The following is a 23,413-nucleotide window of genomic DNA, read 5'->3' as shown; positions in this document are numbered from 1 at the left end:
CTCACCAGGAATGCGGAATTCTATCACTTTCGTTTTACAATCCAGTTGGGCATTATACTTGGCTAGCCAGTCCATACCCAATATCACATCATACCCTTTAATAACCAAGCTTATCAAGTCCCCTAACAATCTCTTCTCTCCTACCCACACTTCACAGTCCCTATAAACCATACTAGTAACCAACCGTTGATTCCCCGTAGGTGTACTAACTTCTAGGTCGTATGGTAAACTAACAGGTTTTATATCGATGCCACACATGAAATCAGGGTTAACGAAAGAATGAGTGGCACCAGGATCAATTAAAACTTTGGCAAAACGGTGGAAAATAGGGATCGTACCTTCTACGACCTCTGAGAAATCTGGGACCTGTTGAGGTTCTAATGAATATACTCGAGCTGGCACCTTAGGTTTCGTCCCATTCCCCTTATCCGGTCCTGTATTGGTCCTTGGCGCGATTTGAGCTCCCTTTTCGTCTTGCTTTAAGAGTGGACAGGTAGCAAGCTTGTGCTCTGCGCTTCCGCAACGCAGACATTTACCTCCCTTCTTCCAGCAATTGTCTTCAGAGTGATTCGGCTTTCCGCAGTACCCACAAGGGCCGCGGGACGCCGAACCTGAACCCTTTTGGAAGTTTCCGCCTTGGCCTCTCCCGGCTGGGCCACCCCTGGACTGAGCCCCTCTGCCGGAACCTGACTGTCGTCCACCTCCAGCTCCGCGTCCGAACTTGGAGGGGGTACCTTTATCCCCTTGTCCAGAGCTGCTTCCAGGAAAGCCCTGCTTTTTCGCCTGGAAGTTCCGCACTTGCACCCTGGCGCTCTCTACCCGTTGGGCCTTCTCAACGGCCTCGCTAAAAGCATTGATCTGGGCCACCGCGAGGTCCTTCTGAATCTCCACGTTTAGGCCCTGGATAAAACGCCTAATTCGCCGTTGCTCTGTCACAATCAACTCAGGCGCAAATTTGGACAGGCGGGTGAATTGACTCTCGTATTCCGCCACAGATTGAGCCCCTTGGCGGAGTCGAATAAACTCATCTTCCTTCCTCTCCTGAACTAGAGGAGGGAAGAATTTCACTTTGAATTCCCTGATAAAATTCACCCAAGTCCTGGACATTTGTTCCCGTTCTCATTTTTGCCGTATTACGTTTCACCAGGAACGGGCCGCCCCTTCTAACTGGAAAAAGACAAAAGTCACCTGCCGTTCATCGGTGTAGTGCAAGGCTGCAAAAATATCGACCATCTTTTCGAGCCACCTCTCGGCAACATCCGGATCGGGCCCCCCAATAAACTTGGTGGAGCAAACTTTTGGAATCGTTCGAGAGCTCTGTCTTCACTCTCGACATGGTTGCCAGGGTTTCCAGGGTTAGGGTTTGGGTTTTGGCCTTGTTGCTGCACCACTTGTGCGAGCAGGTTAGTCATTTGCTGCATAGCAGCAGCGATTTGCACATTGGGGTCAGGGTTAGGTCCAGAAGAGGTTTCCCCAGTACCCCTATCCGGTGTGGGTTGTCTATTACCGCGCCCACGCCCCCATCCACTACGTGTGCCTTCCATGAACTTTACTTGGTCTAGACAAACGTACTAAACCAAAATAAGAACAATGCATGTAAGTAAAACCCAAAACTTTTCCAAGCAGATATATACATTCCAAACAAGGTAAACAACACACATAGCAACAAGCAGTCAAGTCAAGTACAGTCAAGTCAAGTACAAACATGGACAATCCCCAAGGGAATGGCCTCATCAAAAGACATATACACGTAGCTAATCTAGCCATACAAAACGATTAGCTAAGGCTCTTTCCCTATCCGCCCTATGTACAGAAACAAAACTATCCAAAACAAACCCTAGGAGTCGTGACCTAGTCCGACGACGAGCTAGTAGACCCACCGGACGGAGTGGATCCAACCCCAGCCTCAGGCCCAGCACCAGAGTCCTCGTCACTCACGCCCTCGACCACGGCCGCGCAAAGGTTCAAGATCGATGCGGTTCGAACCTTAACCTTTCGAGCTCTCTTGGACTCGCACTCACGCGTCTCCCTAAGCTGAGTGCAGAGGTCATCAACCCTATCCTCTACCTCAAGCACATCATACTCTAGCCCCTTAATGCGCTCGGCCTGTCTCTCATTGGCCGCCCTCAGCTGGGTCACCTCGGCCTCAAGTCTAGCATTCTCTCCGGCCAACTCCTTACGCTCCTCGGCCACGACAAACACTAGAGCGTTAGGGTAAGCATACTTATGTCGACACTCACACCGTCGGAGACGATTAGACGGGCTCCAACGCATGACGGCCCCTCCTGGCCGTATCTGGTATGGTATCACGGGGAGCGCTCCACGAGGTCTCTCGCCCGGAGGACTATCACTAGGCTCACCCTGTCCGGCCATCCTACACCAAAAGAGCAATTAACCATAAATAAGCTTAAAGGCCATAAACAAACAACCCTCAAATCAAGCATTTCTTTTACACCTAGGCTAATTCAAACCTAGGCTCTGATACCACCTGTGACAGCCCCACCTTCCCCTAAGGCGAACCAAAGGGGTTAGCGGACTGCCTGCCCAGCTCTCGCCAGGACTAATGGTGCAGTTAGAGCGATCTATTGCGTTCCGGAACTTACAAACGCGCGCACACAAGTCAAAATGTCAAAACAACCCAAAATAAAAAAAATGAAATCCGGAGTCGGCCATTAATAGTAACCGACCCGTCAGAACCCAACCAAATATCAAGCAAGCATTCACATCTTGAACTTTAGTATTTACAATCCAAAGTTGCATACAAAAGTATTCAAAAGTGGATACATGTATGGTTTGCCAAATCAAAAGAGAAACAGACCCAAAAGTACATTTAGGGTTTCAATAAATGAGCTATACAAGCGATATGTCCAACTAGCTCACTTCGGCAACCAAATATCAATTGCAGTCCAAAAGTATTTATTTTCCTGTAAGGAAAACAAAAGGAATAGAGTGAGCTAATTGCCCAGTGAGATAATACTACTCAAGCAACCAAGTTCATATAAGCATCAAGCTTTTCATTTCAATACATCAAAAGTAAACAAAGGCACACATTAATGGTGGTGATAAAAGGATATGGGCGGCTCTCAAGAGCCCTTTTCCTCGTTTGCATTCTTGATCGAAGCTCATTGACCTTCCGTCAATGTTTAAGAGTAACCAACCGTAGACTCCACTTTACTTCCATTCCTTCCACCCAACATACCCCTACCGGGCCCGAACTCCAAACACTTGCACTGTGGTATTACTCGAGTATACCGGAATCGAGAGTCTCTCATACTACAAGATTCCATATAACATTTCTCCAAGGATCATTAATTGGCACGACCAAGCCCTCGCCGGCTCGATTCAATCAACTACCAATGGGGTTGAGCTCAAGGATAACAATTGTAGTCGTTGGATACTCGTCCAATCGACATCAAGTCAAGTACTTTCATTTCATGTAACATTTCATGTAACATTCCAATAACATGAGAAACAATAAGTGAGAGTGATAAAGTACGCTCTCACTTCAATCAATTAACATTCAACTCATCAAGTTCAAGTATCAAAGCTATATAGTAACACATAAGTGAGTAGTACACTCACCAAGCTTGCAAATGGTGTTTCATGCACTTCCGTCAAAAGAACGTCGTGAACCACCGTCACGCCCTAAAACATGCAAACAAGTACAATGAGACTCGATAACGAGTCATAAACCAATGTCAAACACGACCCCAATAGGGTTCCATAATGTGAGAGCCCGTAATTTTTCCATTTTAGGGTTTTATTATATTCAATGGCTTGTTTTCTGCATTTTCGTGATTAGGAAAAATTCTAGATCTTTTTAAGGAGTAGATATAGTTTTTAGATGATTTTTCTAGTATCGAATAGGTTTTGAGAAATTAAGAGTGTATACCGGACGTGCGACCCACTAATGCGAAAAGTTCGGAAAAATTCGGCCAACTAGGTTAAGTTTTGGATACTGAAATTAATTTACCAGGTGTTAAGAGATAAGTAGAGGTTGCAATTTGGATTGGTGTGAGAGGAAACAAAGTGATAGACTTGCATTAATGGAGGTGACAAGTGTCACCATTGGATTGGTCCTTAAGTAAGACTACTATTCCTTTTCTTACCATTGACCAAATAAATAAAAAAAAAATAACCAAAAATTCACCATTTTCTCTTCATCTTGGCTGAGCTCCTTGAGCAACAAAAGAAAGAAAACTCTTCAAGATTTTGGCTTCAATCTTGCTTCAATCAACTTACTCAACCATCCAACCTTCATTTTGCTCCATAAAACCACTTAAGGGAGTGATAGTGAAGTGTTGTGTGGAGTTATTTGGAAAGCTAAGAGGACTTGTTGCTCTCTCTCTCTTGTTTCTAAGGTGAGTTGTGAAGAACCACTCTCCTCCCTTTATTGATGCTTAAATCATGCTTAGTGGTAGTATGAGATGCAATATTATGGATTATTTCTTTATTTGTGGTTGAATTGATGAAGTTTTATAATTTTTGGGGATTTTTCTGTTTTAATATGAACATGATTGTGTGACCATATATGATGATTGGAAATGATGTTTAAGGACTCTATGAGGTGGAAAAAGTGGTTAATTGCAAACAATTTCTGTTTTGGAAGAAATCTTGGAAAGTTAGGGTTTATGATGATAACATTCTGCCCGGTTTTGTATCTCCTAGTTAGAAGCCGAATTGGCCTTCACTTAAAACATGAAAGTTGTAGGGAATGATATTTTATAGGTGACTGAAAAGTTTCAGGTCAATCGGAGTAGCGTAGCTTGAGAAACGTCGAAATTACCCTTGCTGTTCTGGTTTTACCCGAATTGGAGAATTGCTTCTGTAATTGGTTATTTTGGTTAGGAATGCTTCCAAATTGATTGTTAAGGCCTTCTGATGAAATGTAGCCCTGTTTCTTAGCTTTCATCTGGTTTTGGAATTTCTGGATTTGGACTTGGATAGCTTGATTTATGATGTTTCCGCTAGAATGCGTTCTGTGAATCTGTTTTTGTGATTCTGGTGTAGTATCTTGCATTTTTGACTTGGTTACACTCGAAAATGGGTTGAGTTACCTTCTGGAATATTGTAGCCCTATCGCTTAGCTTCGAAACGGTGGGTCTTGGACCTTCATCCGATAATCGTAGTGCCTTTGGTCCCATTACCGCAAAATGGCGTCAAAAACTATTTTTTTCAGGGTTAAAGCTAGTTCCATTTCCGGATTTTTCTGGTTTCCTCTATTGCTTGTGTGTGCTTATGGAACCCTATTTTGGTAGTATTTGGCATTGGTTTATGATTTGTAATCGAGTCTTATTGTGTTTATTTGAATAGTTTAGGGCTTGACTTTCATAGCCGGTCATTTCCTAGCTAAATTTTGTACTTGAATGCCATTAAGCCTAGTGAACGGCTTTTGGGAATGAGATTATTTTTGTACAAGATGTTGGGACTGATTTGAGGAAATAATGAAGCCATGATGGCTGGAAAATAGGTAAACATAAGGGATATGCTGCCGAAATTTTACTTGAAGGCTAGTTGGATTTACTTGTGATTTGAGCGAACGGCTTTTGGGTTGTTTGAGCCTAGGTCTTCATGTTACCTTTTCGTTTCCAAAAATTCATGTTTTGCACCCTTGCTTTATTAATTATTGGGCGAGGCATACGACTGGTAGTCGAGCCTCACATATACTCGATTTTTGAAAGTGGAACCTTCAATTGTATTCCTTGGATTATTTTAGGGTTTCTTGGTGATTAAAGCTCTCTTTTGGGAGGTATCTGTACTGACCCCGGTGAGTGTTCCACTACCTGCTATCCGTTATGTGAAATATCTGAATATCTGAAATACTTGATTTATGACTGTTGGAGCCAAATACTGTTTTGATAAAAGGAAGGCGAGGGTGTACTTTATCACACTCGTTTTCTTGTCTGTTCATATGCCAATTTTGAACGCGTATCTGAATCTGCTATCTGTATCTGTTTTTGTATCTGGATCTGTATCTGTTCTGACGTCGTTTGGAAGCTTGTATCCAACGACCTTTCTGTGACCTCTGAGCTCAACACCTGTGGCCAGTTACTCGAGTCGGGCCGGCAAGGGCCTGGTCGATTAGATAACGAACCACGGTAGTCTGTTTTGGGATCTTTGGGTATTGAGACCCCTTGATTCCGGTATACTCGAGTATTACCCATTCTGATCGGATTGGATTTCTGGCCCGGTGGGGGTATGTGAGGTGGAAGGAGTCGAAGAAAGTGGAGTCTACGGTATTGGTTACTTCTGTAACGTTGACGGAGTGTCAACTGTTATTTCGATCAAGTTTCGGTGAAGCGAATGGGAATTTGGCTCCTGAGAGCCACCCGTATCCTTTCTGTCTATGGTGTTTGTTCACTTCTTTATTTGATGCACATATGTGATTAATTGAATATGAAGTTCCATGTTTCTTACTGCTATATGTCTGGTACCTCATTGAGCGCAAGCTCATCCCTTTCCGTTCCTTTTGTTTTCCTTACAGGAAAATAAATACTTTTGGACTGGATTTGACAATTGGTTGCCGAATTGAGCTAGTTGGACATATCTTTTGTATAGCTCATTGATTGAAACCCTAAATGTATTTTTGGGTCCGTTTCTCTTTTGATTTGGCAAACCATACCTGTATCCACTTTTGAATCACTTTGGTATGCCACTTTGGATTGTATCTGCTAAATTTCAACATGTAAATATTTGCTTGATGTTTGGTTGGGTTTTGACGTGTCGGTTACTATTCATGACCGACTCCGGTTTCGATTTTTTTATTTTGATATTTTCACGTGGTTACGCGCGTTTGTATGTCCCGAAACGTATTAGATCGCTCTAAACTGAACGACTGAGTCCTGGCGAGAGCTGGGCAGGCGGTCCGCCGAACCCTTTGGTTCGCTTTAGGGAGAGGTGGGGCTGTCACACATAAGCATATACAAGCATTAGGGGAAACCAGAAAATCCGGAAATGAAACTAGCTTTAACCCTGAAAAAAACAGTTTTCGACCTCATTTTGCGGTAATGGTACCAAAGGCACTACGATTATCGGATGTGTAACGCCCAAAGACAACCTAAGAGGGGGGGTGAATTAGGTTGATTAAAATCTTAATCAAATTTATGCAATTTTTTGCTTAATAAAAATTTACCTTCTTTTCTAGTAATGATCAATCAAGTAGATTAGAAGAAGAGAGCAATATTGATTCGAAAAACAATTATAGATAAGCAATGAGAATTTTATTAAACAAAAAAGAATAAGATAGAATATCAAACCGATTGTCTACCAAGCTTTCCTCAAACTTGAAGACCAATCACTAGGTTGAGCAACTTCTCTTTGATGAAAGATGATCAACTAGATGTACAATGGAGGGAGCACTTCCTCCTTGCCCTAAGCCACACTTAGACAAGCTAAGAAGTTTTACAATCACTCAGATAACCCTCAACAAAGCTACACTAAAGAAACTTTCAACCACAAAAGAAATGCTCACAAGAAATTCACACCACTTGGAGAACAAATCTAGCTTTGGAGACTATTTTCTAGCTAAAATATCTCTTGAGATCTTGTAAACAAAATGTGCAAAAGTTCTTGTCTTGTTCAGAGTCGTTTGTATTTGAAGGGGACCTCAAATGGGCTTCATTAATGCTTCCAACGGATAGAAGGCAGATGAAGAGTCAGCTAGCCGTTGGGGATGTCGGACGTCCTACAGCTTAGTCATCGTCCGATCCCATCGTCCGTAAATCAGTCAAGTTTTTGTTCGGACGTCCGATGGGATTTTATCGTCCGAGCTTCTGTGTCCGAACGTCGTCCAGAGAGCTATCAAAGCTTCGTGGAATTTTTAGGACGTCCGATGAGATTGATGTGCGTCCGAAGCATGCGTCCGATCCTTCAGGACGTCCGATGCTTCCTTACGAGCGTCCGACAGTATTTCCTTCTTGATGTTCTTCATCCTTTCGGACGTCCGACAGATTCCTTCAGACGTCCGATATGAGTGTCCTGTTTTTGCTTCTTCTTTTGGTTGATATTTATTTCTTGACATATTCGTACCTGATTCTTTGATAGACAAAAAACACTTATATTTGAAGAGAGTTAGATAAACATTTCAAAGAACATCGTGATCATCAAAACCAAGAATAACATTCTCCCCTTTTTTGATGATGACAAAACAATGGTTTGAAATGCGATTTGATGATTGCAAAATAAGCTCCCCCTTTCTCAATTGACAAAAACTCCCCCTTACTTAGTGAATCATAGAGCAAAAATTTGAAAAACTCCCCCTCACTTGGCTACCCAACCGAATTAATCAATTATCCAAAAACATAACCATTAAGCAGCCAACATCCAATATTTTACCAATTCAATCCATCAAGCCAATTCAATTTCAATTAAATCATCAATCAATCCAATCCAGTCCTCTCCCCCTTTTTGTCATCACAAAAGGTCAATCAATCACATATATCACGGAGAACCAAAAAACATTCATCACATCCACACATTCATCATTCAACATACTTAAAATCCATCCACATATCCATAACCATTACAGCCATAATCATCCATGAAAAAGTACTAAACGAACATAACATAAACATAAGCATTATATCTACATATCCATTGTTGAACACCACAAACACTAAAAAACACATGAAATAGTCAAACAAAATGCAAATGTCCCTATGGTGAACTAGGTGGATCCAGGTGTCCTTCGAAAAAGCTGATATTGGGAGAGGTCCTCCTCTTCAGTTTCTTCATCATCTTCAGCAGCTTCTTCAACTGGTGCCTTGCCTTTATCTGATGTGGAAGGGCCATGAGGAGTCACAGGAGTTGATGAGTTCGGGTCTGGAATTGATGAACTTGGATCAGTGGGGCGTGGCTCTTTGCCATGTGAAACTTCCTCAACCACAGGTGGGGGAAAAAGAAGGTTCTTTTTGTCTAGGTAGGCTGTTTGATGCTCAGAGGACATGGTGAGCATTAGACCATGTTCTAGAAGAAGAACATGCTGTTTGAGTTCACGAAGGAGCTCAATCACTTCATCATTGGAGGAGGAAGATGCCTTAGTGGCAGACTTCCTGGGATGAATGGGAGTGAGTGCAATAGATGAAGGATTGTGTAGTGGATCATGTGCAGCCTTAGACCTAGGTTCACTGGATGATGCCCCCTTATAAGCCCATAGATTATCCTTAAAGACAAGATTTTTCCTTTCAAAATATCCTTTGGTAAAGGCATAAGAAGATGCTTCTTTAGGACAAACACCAAGAATTGGTACTTTGTAAAACTCAAAAATATTTTGAAGAAATTTTCCATAAGATAATTTTCTGCGAGAATCAGTGGCATAGCGAAGTAAGAACTTGCACATGACAAAACCAAAATCAATACGAATCTTTTCTCGAAAACAGTAAAAGAGATACAACTCCATTTTGTTTGCATCTGTTCTATGGCCATCAGTAGGCACAAGCAGGTTTGAAATGATTGAAAAAGCAATTAGATTCACAGGGGCAAGATCATTCAGTTTAGCATCAGCAGGGGCAGAAAAACTTCGTTTAAAATAAGTCAACATCTTAGCCCCATCAAAATGATTATCAGTAGTAGGATGCTCTTCATAGGAAAAGAAATTTGCAATTTTACTCTTGCATCCAGGTTCAATAGTAGTTTTTAAAATATCATTCACAATTTCAGAATCAAAGACTAAGTCTACCCCATTAACCCTGGACATAATCTCAGTTTGGTTAGTGCCTTTCCTAAGATTAGCAAAGAATTGATACAACATTTCAGGGTAATAAACATTGGCCATAGAAATGAGATGTGACCATTTCTGGAAAGCAAACAGACTCAGAATGGATTCTAAACCTATTTGGCGAAATTCAGAAGAATTTATAGTGCGTTGAGGAATGACACCTTTCTGGGATATCCAGGAGTGTTTGTCTTTTGCAGCATCATCAAAGAATGTAGGGAGTGTGGTTGATTTTGGAGGCGGTTGAGATGAGGTTCCCTGTCCAAATATAGGCTGAGGGGAGGGTTGTGGTGTAGGCTGTGACATTCGACCCTTTACAGCTCCTCTCTTGAAGCGTTTGGATGATCGTTTGACCGTAGGAAGATCATCATCCTTGTCCCTGAGTGGGTGTTTGCGTCTGGCAGTGACCTTCCCTCCTCTTAGATTCACCATTGTACGAAATGTGTGGAATGAAGGATGCAAATGATGCACACAGTAGTATGGAAGTGAATCACACAGAATTTTTGGGACAAACAGGCCTTGAACAAGATTTGACAGAGCGATTTTGAGAAAGTAGGGTTTTGAGGAAAATTTGGGAATTTACGAAATGTTATGCGATTCGGTGAAATGATCAGGAGAAATGATTCGCAATCAATCAGGAAAAGTTTTGTTTGAGTCAATTTGGGAATGAGAGCTTCAGAATGGTATGAATTTGAGGGTGAGAGATGAAAGGGTTTTCGTCCGAGAGGAAATAGAAGAAGAGGAGTTTGAAGCAAATGACTAAGAAAGTTACTTTTAAAAAATGAGTCGTTGTACTGTCGGACGGCCGAACGAAGTCGTGCGTCCGACAGTTTCGTCCGAACAGGTGCATTCTGGGAAAATAGCTGAAGAACATCATCGGACGTCCGTTCATCCTCTTTCGGACGTCCGAAGGCTATGAAAAATTTAAGATGATTTTTCGATTAACCCTAATTTTGATCTTAGATGAATAAATTGATCTAATGGCAAAGCTTTGGTAAAAATATCAGCAAATTGATCTTTAGAACAAACATAATTTACACAAATTTCACCTTTTTGAACAAGATCACGAATAAAGTGGTGCTTTATATCTATATGCTTTGTCCTAGAATGTTGAATTGGATTTTTGGTCAAATTAATAGCACTAGTATTATCACAGAATATAGGCATGCAGTCATATAACAATCCAAAATCATTCAAGGTATGCTTCATCCATAAAAGTTGAGCACAACATGCACTAGCGGCAATATATTCCGCTTTGGTTGTAGACAGAGATATTGCATTTTGCTTTTTGCTAAACCAAGAAACTAAGCAATTACTAAGGAAGTGACAAGTTCCACTAGTACTTTTTCTGTCCACACGACAACCACCAAAATCCGCATCCGAATATCCATATAAAGCAAATTCACAAGATCTAGCTTACCAAAGACCATAGTCTAATGTACTTTTCAAATACCTAAAAATTCTTTTAACAGCATTTAAATGTGATTCTTTTGGACAAGATTGAAATCTAGCACATAAGCAAACAGCAAACATAATATCAGGTCTACTTGCGGTTAAATAGAGTAAGCTTCCGATCATACCTCTATAGTGCTTTTCATCCACATGATTACCTTCTTCATCTTTGTCAAGTTTTGTAGAAGTGCACATTGGAGTTCCAACTTGCTTTGAGTCCTCCATGCCAAACTTTTTCAACAATTTCTTGGTATATTTTGCTTGATTTATAAAAATTCCCTCAAGGGCTTGATGTATTTGAAGTCCAAGGAAGAAATTTAATTCTCCCATCATACTCATTTCAAATTCACTTTGCATAATGGTGGAAAAATCCTTGCATAGATACTCATTAGTAGCACCAAAAATAATATCATCAACATATATTTGCACAATAAGAAGGTCATTTAATACTTGCTTAGTAAAAAGTGTGGTGTCCACAATACCTCTTTTGAAACCATTTTCAATCAAGAAACCACTTAATCTTTCATACCAAGCTCTTGGAGCCTGTTTTAAACCATATAATGCTTTAGATAGTTTAAACACATGACTTGGAAATTTTGTATTTTCAAAACCGGGGGGTTGATCCACATATACTTCTTGATCAATAAAACCATTTAAAAAGGCACTTTTAACATCCATTTGAAACAATTTGAAACCTTTGAAACAAGCAAAAGCAAGAAGCATTCTAATAGATTCTAATCTCGCTACGAGAGCAAATGTTTCATCAAAATCAATTCCTTCTTCTTGTGCATATCCTTTAGCAACTAATCTGGCTTTATTTCTTACAACAACACCTTTATCATCCAATTTATTTCTAAATATCCACTTTGTGCCAATGATAGGTTGATTTTGAGGTCTATCAACAAGTGTCCAAACCTTATTTCTCTCAAATTGATTAAGTTCCTCTTGCATAGCCAAAATCCAGTTATCATCCTTTAAAGCATCATTGATATTTTTGGGTTCAAAAAGAGAAACTAAAGCAAGATTGTCTATCAATTTTCTAGATGAGGAACGAGTCTTTACCTTTTCGGATGGATCACCAATTATAAGCTCTCTTGGATGATTTTGGCTAAATTTCCAAGCATTGGGAAGGTCTTTGACTGAATCATCATTCTCATCTTCATCACCCTTTTCTTGATCATTATGAGCTTCATCCATCATTTCCATTGCTGCTGGTTTAGAAATTCCTTCATCACCAATTTTCAGCTTTTCCATTCCTTCACGAACACCTGCATCATCATCCTCACACGACCTTTTGGAATTATCATCATTAGTTTCATCAAATGTTATGTGAATGGCTTCTTCTATCACAAGAGTCCTTCTATTAAAGATTCTATATCCTCTTTTGTTCTCACAATAACCCAAAAATATTCCTTCATCAGATTTTTTCTCAAACTTACCAAGATGTTCCTTTAGATTTAAAATAAAACATTTACAACCAAAGACTTTGAAATATCCGACCGTAGGTATCTTATCAAAAATCAGTTCATAAGATGTTTTATTCAAAATGGGTCTCAAAAGGATTCTATTCATCACATAACATGCAATGTTTACAGCTTCAGACCAAAGGTATTTTGGCAAACTACATTCACTTAACATAGTTCTAGCAGCCTCTTGTAGTGTCCTATTTTTCCTTTCTACAACACCATTTTGTTGTGGAGTTCTTGCAATAGAAAACTCATGGGTTATGCCATTATGATCACAAAATTCTGGAAAACCACAATACTTGAATTCCGTTCCATTATCACTTCTAATCCTAACAATTTTAAAGCCAAGCAGATTTTGCACTTTAGCAAACAATGAAGTGAAATTCTTGAAGGCATCATCCTTATGAGCAAGAAATATCACCCAAGTATATCTAGAATAATCATCCACAATCACAAAGCAGTATTTCTTACCTCCCAAGCTAGTGATTTGAGTAGGACCAAATAAGTCAAGATGCAAGAGTTCTAAAGGTTTAGAAGTTGATACACACTTCTTTGGTTTAAAAGAAACTTTTGTTTGCTTTCCAAATTGACATGCATCACAAATTTTATCCTTTTCAAAACTAATTTTTGGCAAGCCTCTAACCAGTTCCTTTTTCGAAATTTCCTTTAGTAAATTCATGTTAAAATGACAAAGTCTCCTATGCCACAACCAAGGATCATCATTTGAAGCTTTAAGACATTTGAAGCTAGATGAATCAATTTTATCAAGAACCACAATATATATGTCGTTAAACCTCTTACCTTTGAACACAACATTATATTTGGAATCAAGCACAATGCATTCATGCTTTTTAAACAACACATTCAAGTCTTTATCACACAATTGACTAACACTAAACAAGTTATAACCTAAGTTATCAACTAAGAGCACATTATGAACAAAAGTTTCACCATCCTTACCAACATCACCTATTCCAATTGTCTTAGCTTTCACATCATCACCGAATGTCACCTTTCCACTTGATTTTGATTTTAGCTTTATGAACAAAGAGGGATCACCGGTCATATGCCTTGAGCAGCCGCTATCAATAAACCATTTGGACTTGTTTGAGCCTTTTTCCTGAAAAGAGAAAATGTTTGGTACCTTTTTTAATTTTTGGGTCCACAATAGTTAGCATTGTATCTCACTAACCACATGCATTTCATCCCTTTGTTCAGATTTCTTTTCACATAGCAATCTCCTTTCAAATGCCCTTTTTGACAACAAAAACTCACACATAATGGAAGAGTCCTTAACATGTACTGGTTTGACATATCTCAATCCACTTCTTCTATATGTTGTGAAACCATGTGCATTTTTGTTGCTTGCTAATGTTCTTTGATGAGCAGTAAGAAAGGTAGATGACATGTTCTTTTTGAGAAAATCTTGTTTTCTTGCTTTCAAAGTCTCATCCAAGTTGTCCATTCTTTTCTTCAAATCACCATGTCTTTCCTTCAGCATATTACAAATATTTGTCTTTCTATCAAGCTCATTTTGAACATTAAATCCTGCTCTTACAAGACAATCATTGTCAGTCTTTAGTTGTTTATTTTGTTGAAGAAGACTTGTATTTTCATGAATGAGAAAAGCAATTTTCTGTTTTAGCTGCTTGTTTTTATCATAAGATTCCTTCAAGGCATTATGCAATTTTTCAACAAAGGATTCAAGATCATCATCATCATCATCATCACTATCAGATTGAGAGTGTATGGAAGTTACCTCATTATCTCCAATAGCCATGAAGGCCATTTGAGCTGATTCTTCCTCTTCTTCAACTTCCCCTTCGGAGTTGCATTCATTCCAAGTAATCTGGAAGTTGTTGAATCTTGGCTTTCGATCAGCTTTCCCATCTTTCATTTTCTTCATGGGGCATTCGTTTGCATAGTGTCCAGGCTGTCCACATTCATAACATTTGTCCACTTGCTTCTTGTTGAATTCTTGTTTTCCTTTGTTCCTTGCATTTGATGAATAATTCTGAAATTGATTGCTAGGTCCTCCCCTTCTAAACTTTCTTTTATTCAAGATTCTCTTGAAGCCTCTTGTGATGAGAGCAAGATCATTATCATCACCATCCGAGTCTTCATCATCCAAGTGAGCTGGATCATCTTCACTTTGAGTAGTCTTTAGAGCAATATTTCTCTTTGCTCTAGCATCCTCTTCCTCCTGCACTTTAGATTTCAGTTTCAACTCATAAGAGGTTAGTGAGTTAATGAGAGATTCAATAGGCACAGAATTTAAATCCTTAGCCTCCTCTATTGCAGTCACTTTATTTTCCCATTCTTTGCCCAATGCATTGAGAATTTTCCTGTTCTTCTCTCCTAAGGTGTACTCTTTGCCCAACACCTCGAGATCTTTGATCAAGTCATTGAACCTGCAATACATTTTGTCAATATCCTCAAGAGGTTCAATTTTAAATGATTCATATTTTGTGACCAAGATAGCCTTTTTCTGTTCTCTCACGTTGTCACCACCCTCATGGATTTCTCTTAGCTTATCCCATATTTCTTTGGCCGATTTACAGCCTTTTACTCTAATTGATTCATTTGAATCTAAGGCACTATAAAGAACATTCATGGCTTTGGCATTCAATGTGAGATTAGTCCTATCTTGAGCATTCATTTCAGCTCTCATTTTTGGCCGAAGCAAACCTGTATCTGCATCAAGAAAGTTAGCTTCATGCGGTCCTTCACTCACAATAAACCATAGCTCAATATCAATAGATTGCAAAAAAATAATCATCCTTTCTTTCCAGCTAATATAATTGGAGCCACTGAACATGGGAGGCCTAGTAACAGATTGCCCCTCAACAAACATAGCATGACTGGTTGTCATCTTTACTCCAAGCCGTTTGAACTTAATCTCTAGGAGACCAAGCTCTGATACCAATTGTAAGGCCCAAAGACAACCTAAGAGGGGGGTGAACTAGGTTGATTAAAATTTTAATCAAATTTATGCAATTTTTTGCTTAATAAAAATTTACCTTCTTTTCTAGTAATGATAAATCAAGTAGATTAGAAGAAGAGAGCAATATTGATTCGAAAAATAATTATAGATAAGCAATGAGAATTTTATTAAACAAAAAAGAATAAGATAGAATATCAAACCGATTGTCTACCAAGCTTTCCTCAAACTTGAAGACCAATCACTAGGTTGAGCAACTTCTCTTTGATGAAAGATGATCAACTAGATGTACAATGGAGGGAGCACTTCCTCCTTGCCCTAAGCCACACTTAGTCAAGCTAAGAAGTTTTACAATCACTCAGATAACCCTCAACAAAGCTACACTAAAGAAACTTTCAACCACAAAAGAAATGCTCACAAGAAATTCACACCACTTGGAGAACAAATCTAGCTTTGGAGACTATTTTCTAGCTAAAATATCTCTTGAGATCTTGTAAACAAAATGTGCAAAAGTTCTTGTCTTGTTCAGAGTCGTTTGTATTTGAAGGGGACCTCAAATGGGCTTCATTAATGCTTCCAACGGATAGAAGGCAGATGAAGAGTCAGCTAGCCGTTGGGGATGTCGGACGTCCTACAGCTTAGTCATCGTCCGATCCCATCGTCCGTAAATCAGTCAAGTTTTTGTTCGGACGTCCGATGGGATTTTATCGTCCGAGCTTCTGTGTCCGAACGTCGTCCAGAGAGCTATCAAAGCTTCGTGGAATTTTTAGGACGTCCGATGAGATTGATGTGCGTCCGAAGCATGCGTCCGATCCTTCAGGACGTCCGATGCTTCCTTACGAGCGTCCGACAGTATTTCCTTCTTGATGTTCTTCATCCTTTCGGACATCCGACAGATTCCTTCAGACGTCCGATATGAGTGTCCTGTTTTTGCTTCTTCTTTTGGTTGATATTTATTTCTTGACATATTCGTACCTGATTCTTTGATAGACAAAAAACACTTATATTTGAAGAGAGTTAGATAAACATTTCAAAGAACATCGTGATCATCAAAACCAAGAATAACAGGATGAAGGTGCAAGACCCACCGTTTCGAAGCTAAGAGATAGAGCTACAATATTGCAGAAGGTCACTCAAACCAGTTTCGAGTGTAACCAGGTCAAAAATGCAAGATACTACACCAGAACCGCAAAAACAGATTCACAGAACGCATTCTAGTACAAACATCATAAATCAGGCTACCTAAGTCCAAATCCAGAAATTCCAAAACCAGCTGAAAGCTAAGAAACAAGGATATATTTAATCAGAAGATCTCAACAACCAATTCGGAAGAATTCCTAGCCAAAATAACCAATTCCAGAAGCAATTCCCAAATTCGGGTAAAACCAGAACAGCAAGGGTAATTTCGACTTTTCTCAAGCTACGCTACTCCGATTGACCTGAAATTTTCAGACACCTCTAAAATCTCATTCCCTACAACTTTTATGTTTTAAGCCAAGGACAATTCGGCCTCTAACTATGAGCTACAAAACCGGGCAGAATGAAGAATAATGAAACCCTAAGTTTTCAATTTCTTTCCAAAGCAGCAATTGCTTGCAATTAACCACTTTTTCCACCTCCTAGGTCCCTTACATACCATTTCCAATCATCATACATAGCCACACAATCATATTCATATTAAAACAGAAAATCCCCCAATAATTACAAAACTTCATCAATTCAACCAAAAATCACAAAATAATCCATAAAGTTGCATCTTATACCACCACTAAGCATAAATGAAGCATCATTAGAGGGAGGAGAGTGGTTCTTCATGACTCACCTTAGAAACAAGAGAGAGATAGCAACAAATCCTCTTAGCTTTCCAAATAACTCCACACAACACCTCACTATCACTTCCTTAAGTGTTTTTATGGAGCAAAACCAAGATTGGATGGTTGAGTGAGTTGATTGAAGCAAGATTGAAGCCAAAAACTTGAAGAGTTTTCTTTCTTTTGTTGCTCAAGGAGCTCGGCCAAGATGAAGAGAAAATGGTGAATTTTTGGTTATTTTTTTTGATTTATTTAGTCAATGGTAAGAAAAGGAATAGTAGTCTTACTTAAGGACAAATCCCATGGTGACACTTGTCACCTTCATTAATGCTTGCCTAACTTTTGTCTCTCTCATACCAATCCACTTAGCATACTCTACTTATCTCTTAACACCCGGTAAATTAATTCCAGTATCCAAAACTTAATCTAGTTGTGTAACGACCCCATTTTCCCCTTAGGCGAACCAGAGAGGTCAACGGGCCGCCTGCCCAGCTCTCGCCAGGACTCAATCGTTCACTACAATCCTCAAATAAATTACAAGAATAAACCTCAAATATTACAATATAAATCTCCAATATTTAATTACATGGTCCACAAATATACATCCAAGTCTCCAATAATTACATGTCACAAATGCAGCGGAAACAATTCCTAACTATACATAAAATGATTCCAAATCAAAACTGTACAAAACATAGGCCATCCAATCACGTGCACAAGTACTATAAGTCCTTCCTTCGCCTTGAGCCCTGTGGAGGGGAATAAAATAGTTTTTTTGGGGTGAGCTAAAAGCTCAGCGAGTAACCAGCAAAATCATTAAGCACATATATTTCACAATGTTGCATTTCGATGATTTCGATGATGTCATGATTCCAAGATCACATGTACGTTTATTGCTCTCGTGAGCCAGTGAAATCATTGCACTTGAACACCCAACGCTCAAATATATCATTTAACATTAACTCACGAACTCACGAAAGTGGGAGCAACATTGGTGCTCCAGATAACCATGAACATGAACCATAAACAAGGTGGAGACGTTGGTGTCCAGCACAAGACTTTCCCAGAACTCATTGAAGCCAAATCATGTCATGAATTCACATGCAAGCACGCATGATATGCAATCGAATAATTAATGCAAGAAACATTTCACAAATAACTTTGGAAATAGTTTAGGGTCACTCACCTCCACGGCTCAGAACCCATCCGTCATATACCATTATCTTGTCCGAATCCAAGCCCTAAAACCCAAAACAGATTTGATGTCCTTTTGCGGTAATGGTACCAAAAGCAGTACGATGGTCGGATGAAGGTGCAAGACCCACCGTTTCGAAGCTAAGAGACAGGGCTACAACAATGTAGAAGGCCTCTCAGTCCAAATCCTAGCACAACTAGGTCAAAAGTGCCAAATACCAAACCAGAATTACCAAAACAGGTTTGCAAAACGCAGAAAACTGTAATCGATATAACTCAGTCCATACAAGTCCAAATGCCGAAATTCCAAAGGCATAAGTTATTTAAGACATCCAGCTACATTTCATCAGAAGACACCAACTTTAAAATCCAAACCAATACCAGTCCAAACAGGCAATTACTATCGCAGTTCGGACATTCTGTGCACCAAAAACAGCAACAGTAAAGACGGCATAACTCACTCTACACAGGTCCAATTGCCCTGAAATTTTGCAGGCACACTAAACTCATCAATACCTACAACTTTCATGTTTTGAGAAAAGTCCAATTCGGCCTCTAGCTATGACCTAAAATTTCGGACAGAATAGGGGTTCAAGAACCCTAACTTTTCACATTTCATTCCAAATCCAAAATTGATTGCATTTAACAACAATTCACACCTACTAGAGCCAAAGCCCCTTATTACCAACCATCATACTAGTCCAAAACATCAAAATCATATGAAACCAGAAAATTCATCATAAAATGGAAAACTTCACCAAATCAAGCCAAACCAAGAAATAAATCATATAATCCAACACTCAAGCCACTTCTAAGCATAATATAACCATCACTAGGTGTAGTAGGGTGTTCAAGCATCACTTACCAAGAAATTAAGAGAGATAGAGAGGTTGGCCACCTTAGAGCTTCAAAACAACTTCACCAAGTCACTTACTAGCACCTAATGGAGTGATTTTATGGAGCAAATCTAAGTTTAATTGGTTGGAATGGAAGATTGAGATAGTTTGAAGCTTGTAAATTGAAGAAGTTTTTCTTCCTTGTCCAAGAGAGAGAATCGGCCAACAAGAGGTAAGAAAGAATGAATTTTTAGTCAATTTTTGAGATATTTAATCCATGATAAGAAAAGTCAAAAATGTCCAACAAGTGGACCAATCACATAGTGCCACTTGGCACTTCATTTAATGCCTTCCTATCACTTGGTTCCTCTCACATCAATGCCATGTCACCCTCTACTTATCTCTTAACACCCGATAAATTTCCACCAGTATCCGAAACTTAACCTTATTGGCCGAATTTTGCCGTACTTTTCGCACTAGTGGGTCCCACGTCCAAAATATATTCTTAATTTTCTAAAAACTCACCAATACTAGAAAAATCATTTGAAAACGATATTTGCTCATAAACTTTATGTGGGAAATTTTTCTAATCAAGAAAATGTAGAAAATGCGGGCGTTTAAAAAAATAAACCCTAGAAAATTAGAAAATTTCCGGGTTCTCAAACTCATTTTTTTTCGGGGCGTCACAAGTTGGCCGAATTTTTCCAAACTTTTCGCACTAGTGGGTCCCACATCCGGTATACGCTCTTAATTTTTCAAAACCTATTCGATACTAGAAAAATCATCTAAAAACTATATCTGCTCCTTAAAAATATCTAGAAATTTTTGCTACTCACGAAAATGCAGAAAACAAGCCATGAAAGATGATAAAACCTAGAAAATGGAAAAAATTACGGGTTCTCACACTACTTCATCCCAATGAATCGGAGATCGACACCTTCTCCCATACAATGCTTCATAAGGTGCCATTTGAATCGAGACGTGATAGCTATTATTATACGCAAATTCTACTAAGGTTATTTACTGGCTCCATTTACCTCCAAAATCCAATATACACGACCTCAGCAGATCGTCCAAAGTTTGAATTGTCCTTTCTGACTGCCCGTCGGTTTGGGGATGATACGCAGTACTAAATTTCAACTTGGTCCCCAATGACTCTTGAAACTTCTGCCAGAAACGTGAGACAAATCTTGGATCTCGATCAGATACAATGTTTATAGGAATACCATGCAATCTCATGATCTCTTCTGTGTACAACTTAGCCAATTTCTCCAAAGAAAAGCTCATGCTCACAGGTAGAAAATGTGCGGACTTAGTAAGCCGGTCAACTATCACCCAAATTGCATCAAATCCTTTTTGGCTTCGAGGCAACCCCGTTACAAAATCCATCGTTATGTGTTCCCATTTCCATTTGGGAATTTCTAGAGGTTGCAACAGACCAGAGGGTTTCTGATGCTCAGCTTTTACTTGTTGGCAGATCAAACATTTATGTACAAATTCCGCCACGTCCTTTTTCAAACCGTCCCACCAGTATAACCCCTTCACATCGTGATACATCTTATTCACTCCTGGATGTATAGTATACCTCGATCGATGTGATTCTTCTAGAATTTCTCTCCTTAATCTTTCATCAGCCGGAACTGCAATTCGATCTCGAAATCTCAACACTCCTTCAGACCCTAATTTAAAATCTAGGGTTTCCCCTTTTTGCACTTTCTCTACATTCTTCTGGATTGTAGGGTCCGTTTTCTGGGCTTCCTTAATACGCTCTAATAATGGTGACTTTAATGTCAAGTTCCCAAATAAAATCTTCAGTTTCTCCAAGCGAGGGTTCCAACTACTAACCTCTTCTAACATGTCCCATTCTTTAATCATTAACCCTGCTACTTGGGCCTTTCTACTTAGAGCGTCTGCTACCACGTTGGCTTTTCCTGGGTGGTAGTTAATCGAACAATCGTAATCCTCTAAAAATTCTACCCATCGCCTCTGTCTCAAATTCAATTCCTTTTGGGAGAACAAGTACTTGAGGCTCTTGTGGTCCGTATAAACTTCAAAAGTCACATCGTACAAGTAATGTCTCCATTTCTTTAAGGCAAAGATCACTGCAGCCAATTCTAGGTCATGCGTTGGGTAATTTTGCTCGTGAGGCTTCAATCTTCTAGAAGCATAAGCCACTACCTTACCTTTTTGCATCAAAACGCAGCCTAGACCTTCTCTAGAGGCATCGGAGTATACGGCATAACCTTCTACTCCGTCAGGCAATACCAAAACAGGAGCGGATGTTAAACGTTTTTTTAACTCCTGAAAGCTTGACTCGCACTTTGGAGTCCAGATAAACTTGTTACCTTTCTTGGTCAGCTCGGTCATAGATCCAGCAATCTTCGAAAAGTCCTTGATAAATCGCCTATAGTAGCCTGCCAAACCCAAGAAACTTCTAACCTCTGTTGGAGTTTCTGGCTGCTTCCACATCGTAACTGCCTCAACTTTTGCCGGATCTACGGCAATTCCCTCTTTCGAGACTTTGTGCCCTAGAAAAGAAATTTCATCTAGCCAAAATTCGCACTTACTGAATTTGGCATACAACTTATGCTCTCTTAGTATCTGCAGGACTATCTCCAATTGCTTAACATGTTCTTCTCGAGTCTTAGAGTATATCAGGATATCATCAATAAAGACTACAACAAACTGATCCAAGTACTTCTTAAAGACTCGCTGCATCAAATCCATGAAAGCAGCTGGTGCATTAGTTAATCCAAATGGCATGACTACAAATTCAAAATGTCCATATCTTGTATTAAAAGCAGTTTTGGGTATATCTTCCTTCTTAATTTTCAACTGATAATACCCTTGCCTCAAGTCCAACTTAGAGAAAACTACTGATCCTTGTAGCTGATCAAATAAACTGTCAATCAACGGTAGAGGGTATTTATTCTTAATTGAAATCTCATTTAACCCTCAAAAATCAATACATAACCTCAAGCTTCCGTCCTTTTTCTTAACAAATAGAACGGGTGCTCCCCATGGTGAATCACTCTCTTTAATAAAACCTTTCTCCAATAGGTCCTGCAGTTGAATTTGTAACTCTTTTAGCTCTGCAGGAGCCATTCAGTACGGAGTCTTAGAAATCGAAGCCGTTCCCGGCACTAAGTCAATCTTGAACTTCACTTCTCTCTCGGGCGGTAATGTTTTTAGTTCTTCAGGAAAAACATCTGGAAATTCCCGTACCACTGGTACATCTTCTAACTTCACTTGGTCACTGGGAGCGTTAATCAGGAAGGCTAAGAAACCTTGCGCTCCTTTGTACAACATTTTTCTTGCCCGTATTCCCGAGATCATAGCAGACGATGCTAACCTACCTTTCACATCTAGCTTCAGGGTTACTTCCCCGGGAATCCACAATTCTAACACTTTTGCTCTACAATCAAGCTTGGCATGATGATGGGCTAGAAAATCCATTCCTATAATAACATCATACCCTTTTATGTCCAAACTTATTAAATCTACCAGCATTTTACACTCTCCAATCCAGAACTCGCAGTTCTTATAGGCTAAGCTAGTGATTATATTCTTATTACCCATAGGTGTCCTAACTTCAAGATCAAAGGGTAATCTAACAGGTTTTACATCAATTTCGGACATAAAAGTTGGATTCACAAATGAATGAGTTGCACCAGGATCAATTAGTACTCTAGCTAATCGGTGAAAGATGGGAAGAGTACCTTCCATGACTTCCGAGGAGTCAGGTACAGGTTGATCGTCTATAGCATACACTCTGGCAGGAACTTTCGGCCTGCTCCCTCCAGAAGTAGCTGGTCTAGCGCTCGAGGTAACTCCTTCTTACATTTTCGGGCACCCGGCCATCTGGTGCTCGCTGTTTCCGCACTTCAAGCACTTTCCTTGTTTCCTCCAACAACTGTCCTCAGTATGGCCAGTTCTCCTACAATACCCACAAGTTGCCTGGGGAGTGGTCACACGACCTCCTTGCGAGGCGTTCCTAGGTT

General features: G+C 39.7%; 2 protein-coding genes across 2 annotated transcripts; both read right to left on the bottom strand.

Annotated features, from left to right (window-relative positions):
- Positions 1-1,851: 1,851 nt before the first annotated feature.
- Positions 1,852-22,517, bottom strand: LOC140015172 (uncharacterized). The gene is made up of 3 exons (XM_072067075.1): positions 22,382-22,517; positions 20,998-22,147; positions 1,852-2,374 (listed from the first exon to the last, which is right to left on the bottom strand). Exons 1-3 carry the CDS (start codon positions 22,515-22,517, stop codon positions 1,852-1,854), a joined length of 1,809 nt encoding a protein of 602 aa, XP_071923176.1.
- LOC140015171 (uncharacterized) lies at positions 22,518-23,138 on the bottom strand. The gene has a single exon (XM_072067074.1). It carries the CDS (start codon positions 23,136-23,138, stop codon positions 22,518-22,520), a length of 621 nt encoding a protein of 206 aa, XP_071923175.1.
- Between the last annotated feature and the right edge of the window lie 275 nt (positions 23,139-23,413).

The sequence above is a fragment of the Coffea arabica genome, chromosome 10e (genome assembly GCF_036785885.1).
Source record: "Coffea arabica cultivar ET-39 chromosome 10e, Coffea Arabica ET-39 HiFi, whole genome shotgun sequence".
In the NCBI taxonomy this organism is placed as follows: domain Eukaryota; kingdom Viridiplantae; phylum Streptophyta; class Magnoliopsida; order Gentianales; family Rubiaceae; genus Coffea; species Coffea arabica.
The sequence above is the reverse complement of the archived record's forward strand: the minus strand, read 5'-3'. Positions and strand labels throughout refer to the sequence as shown.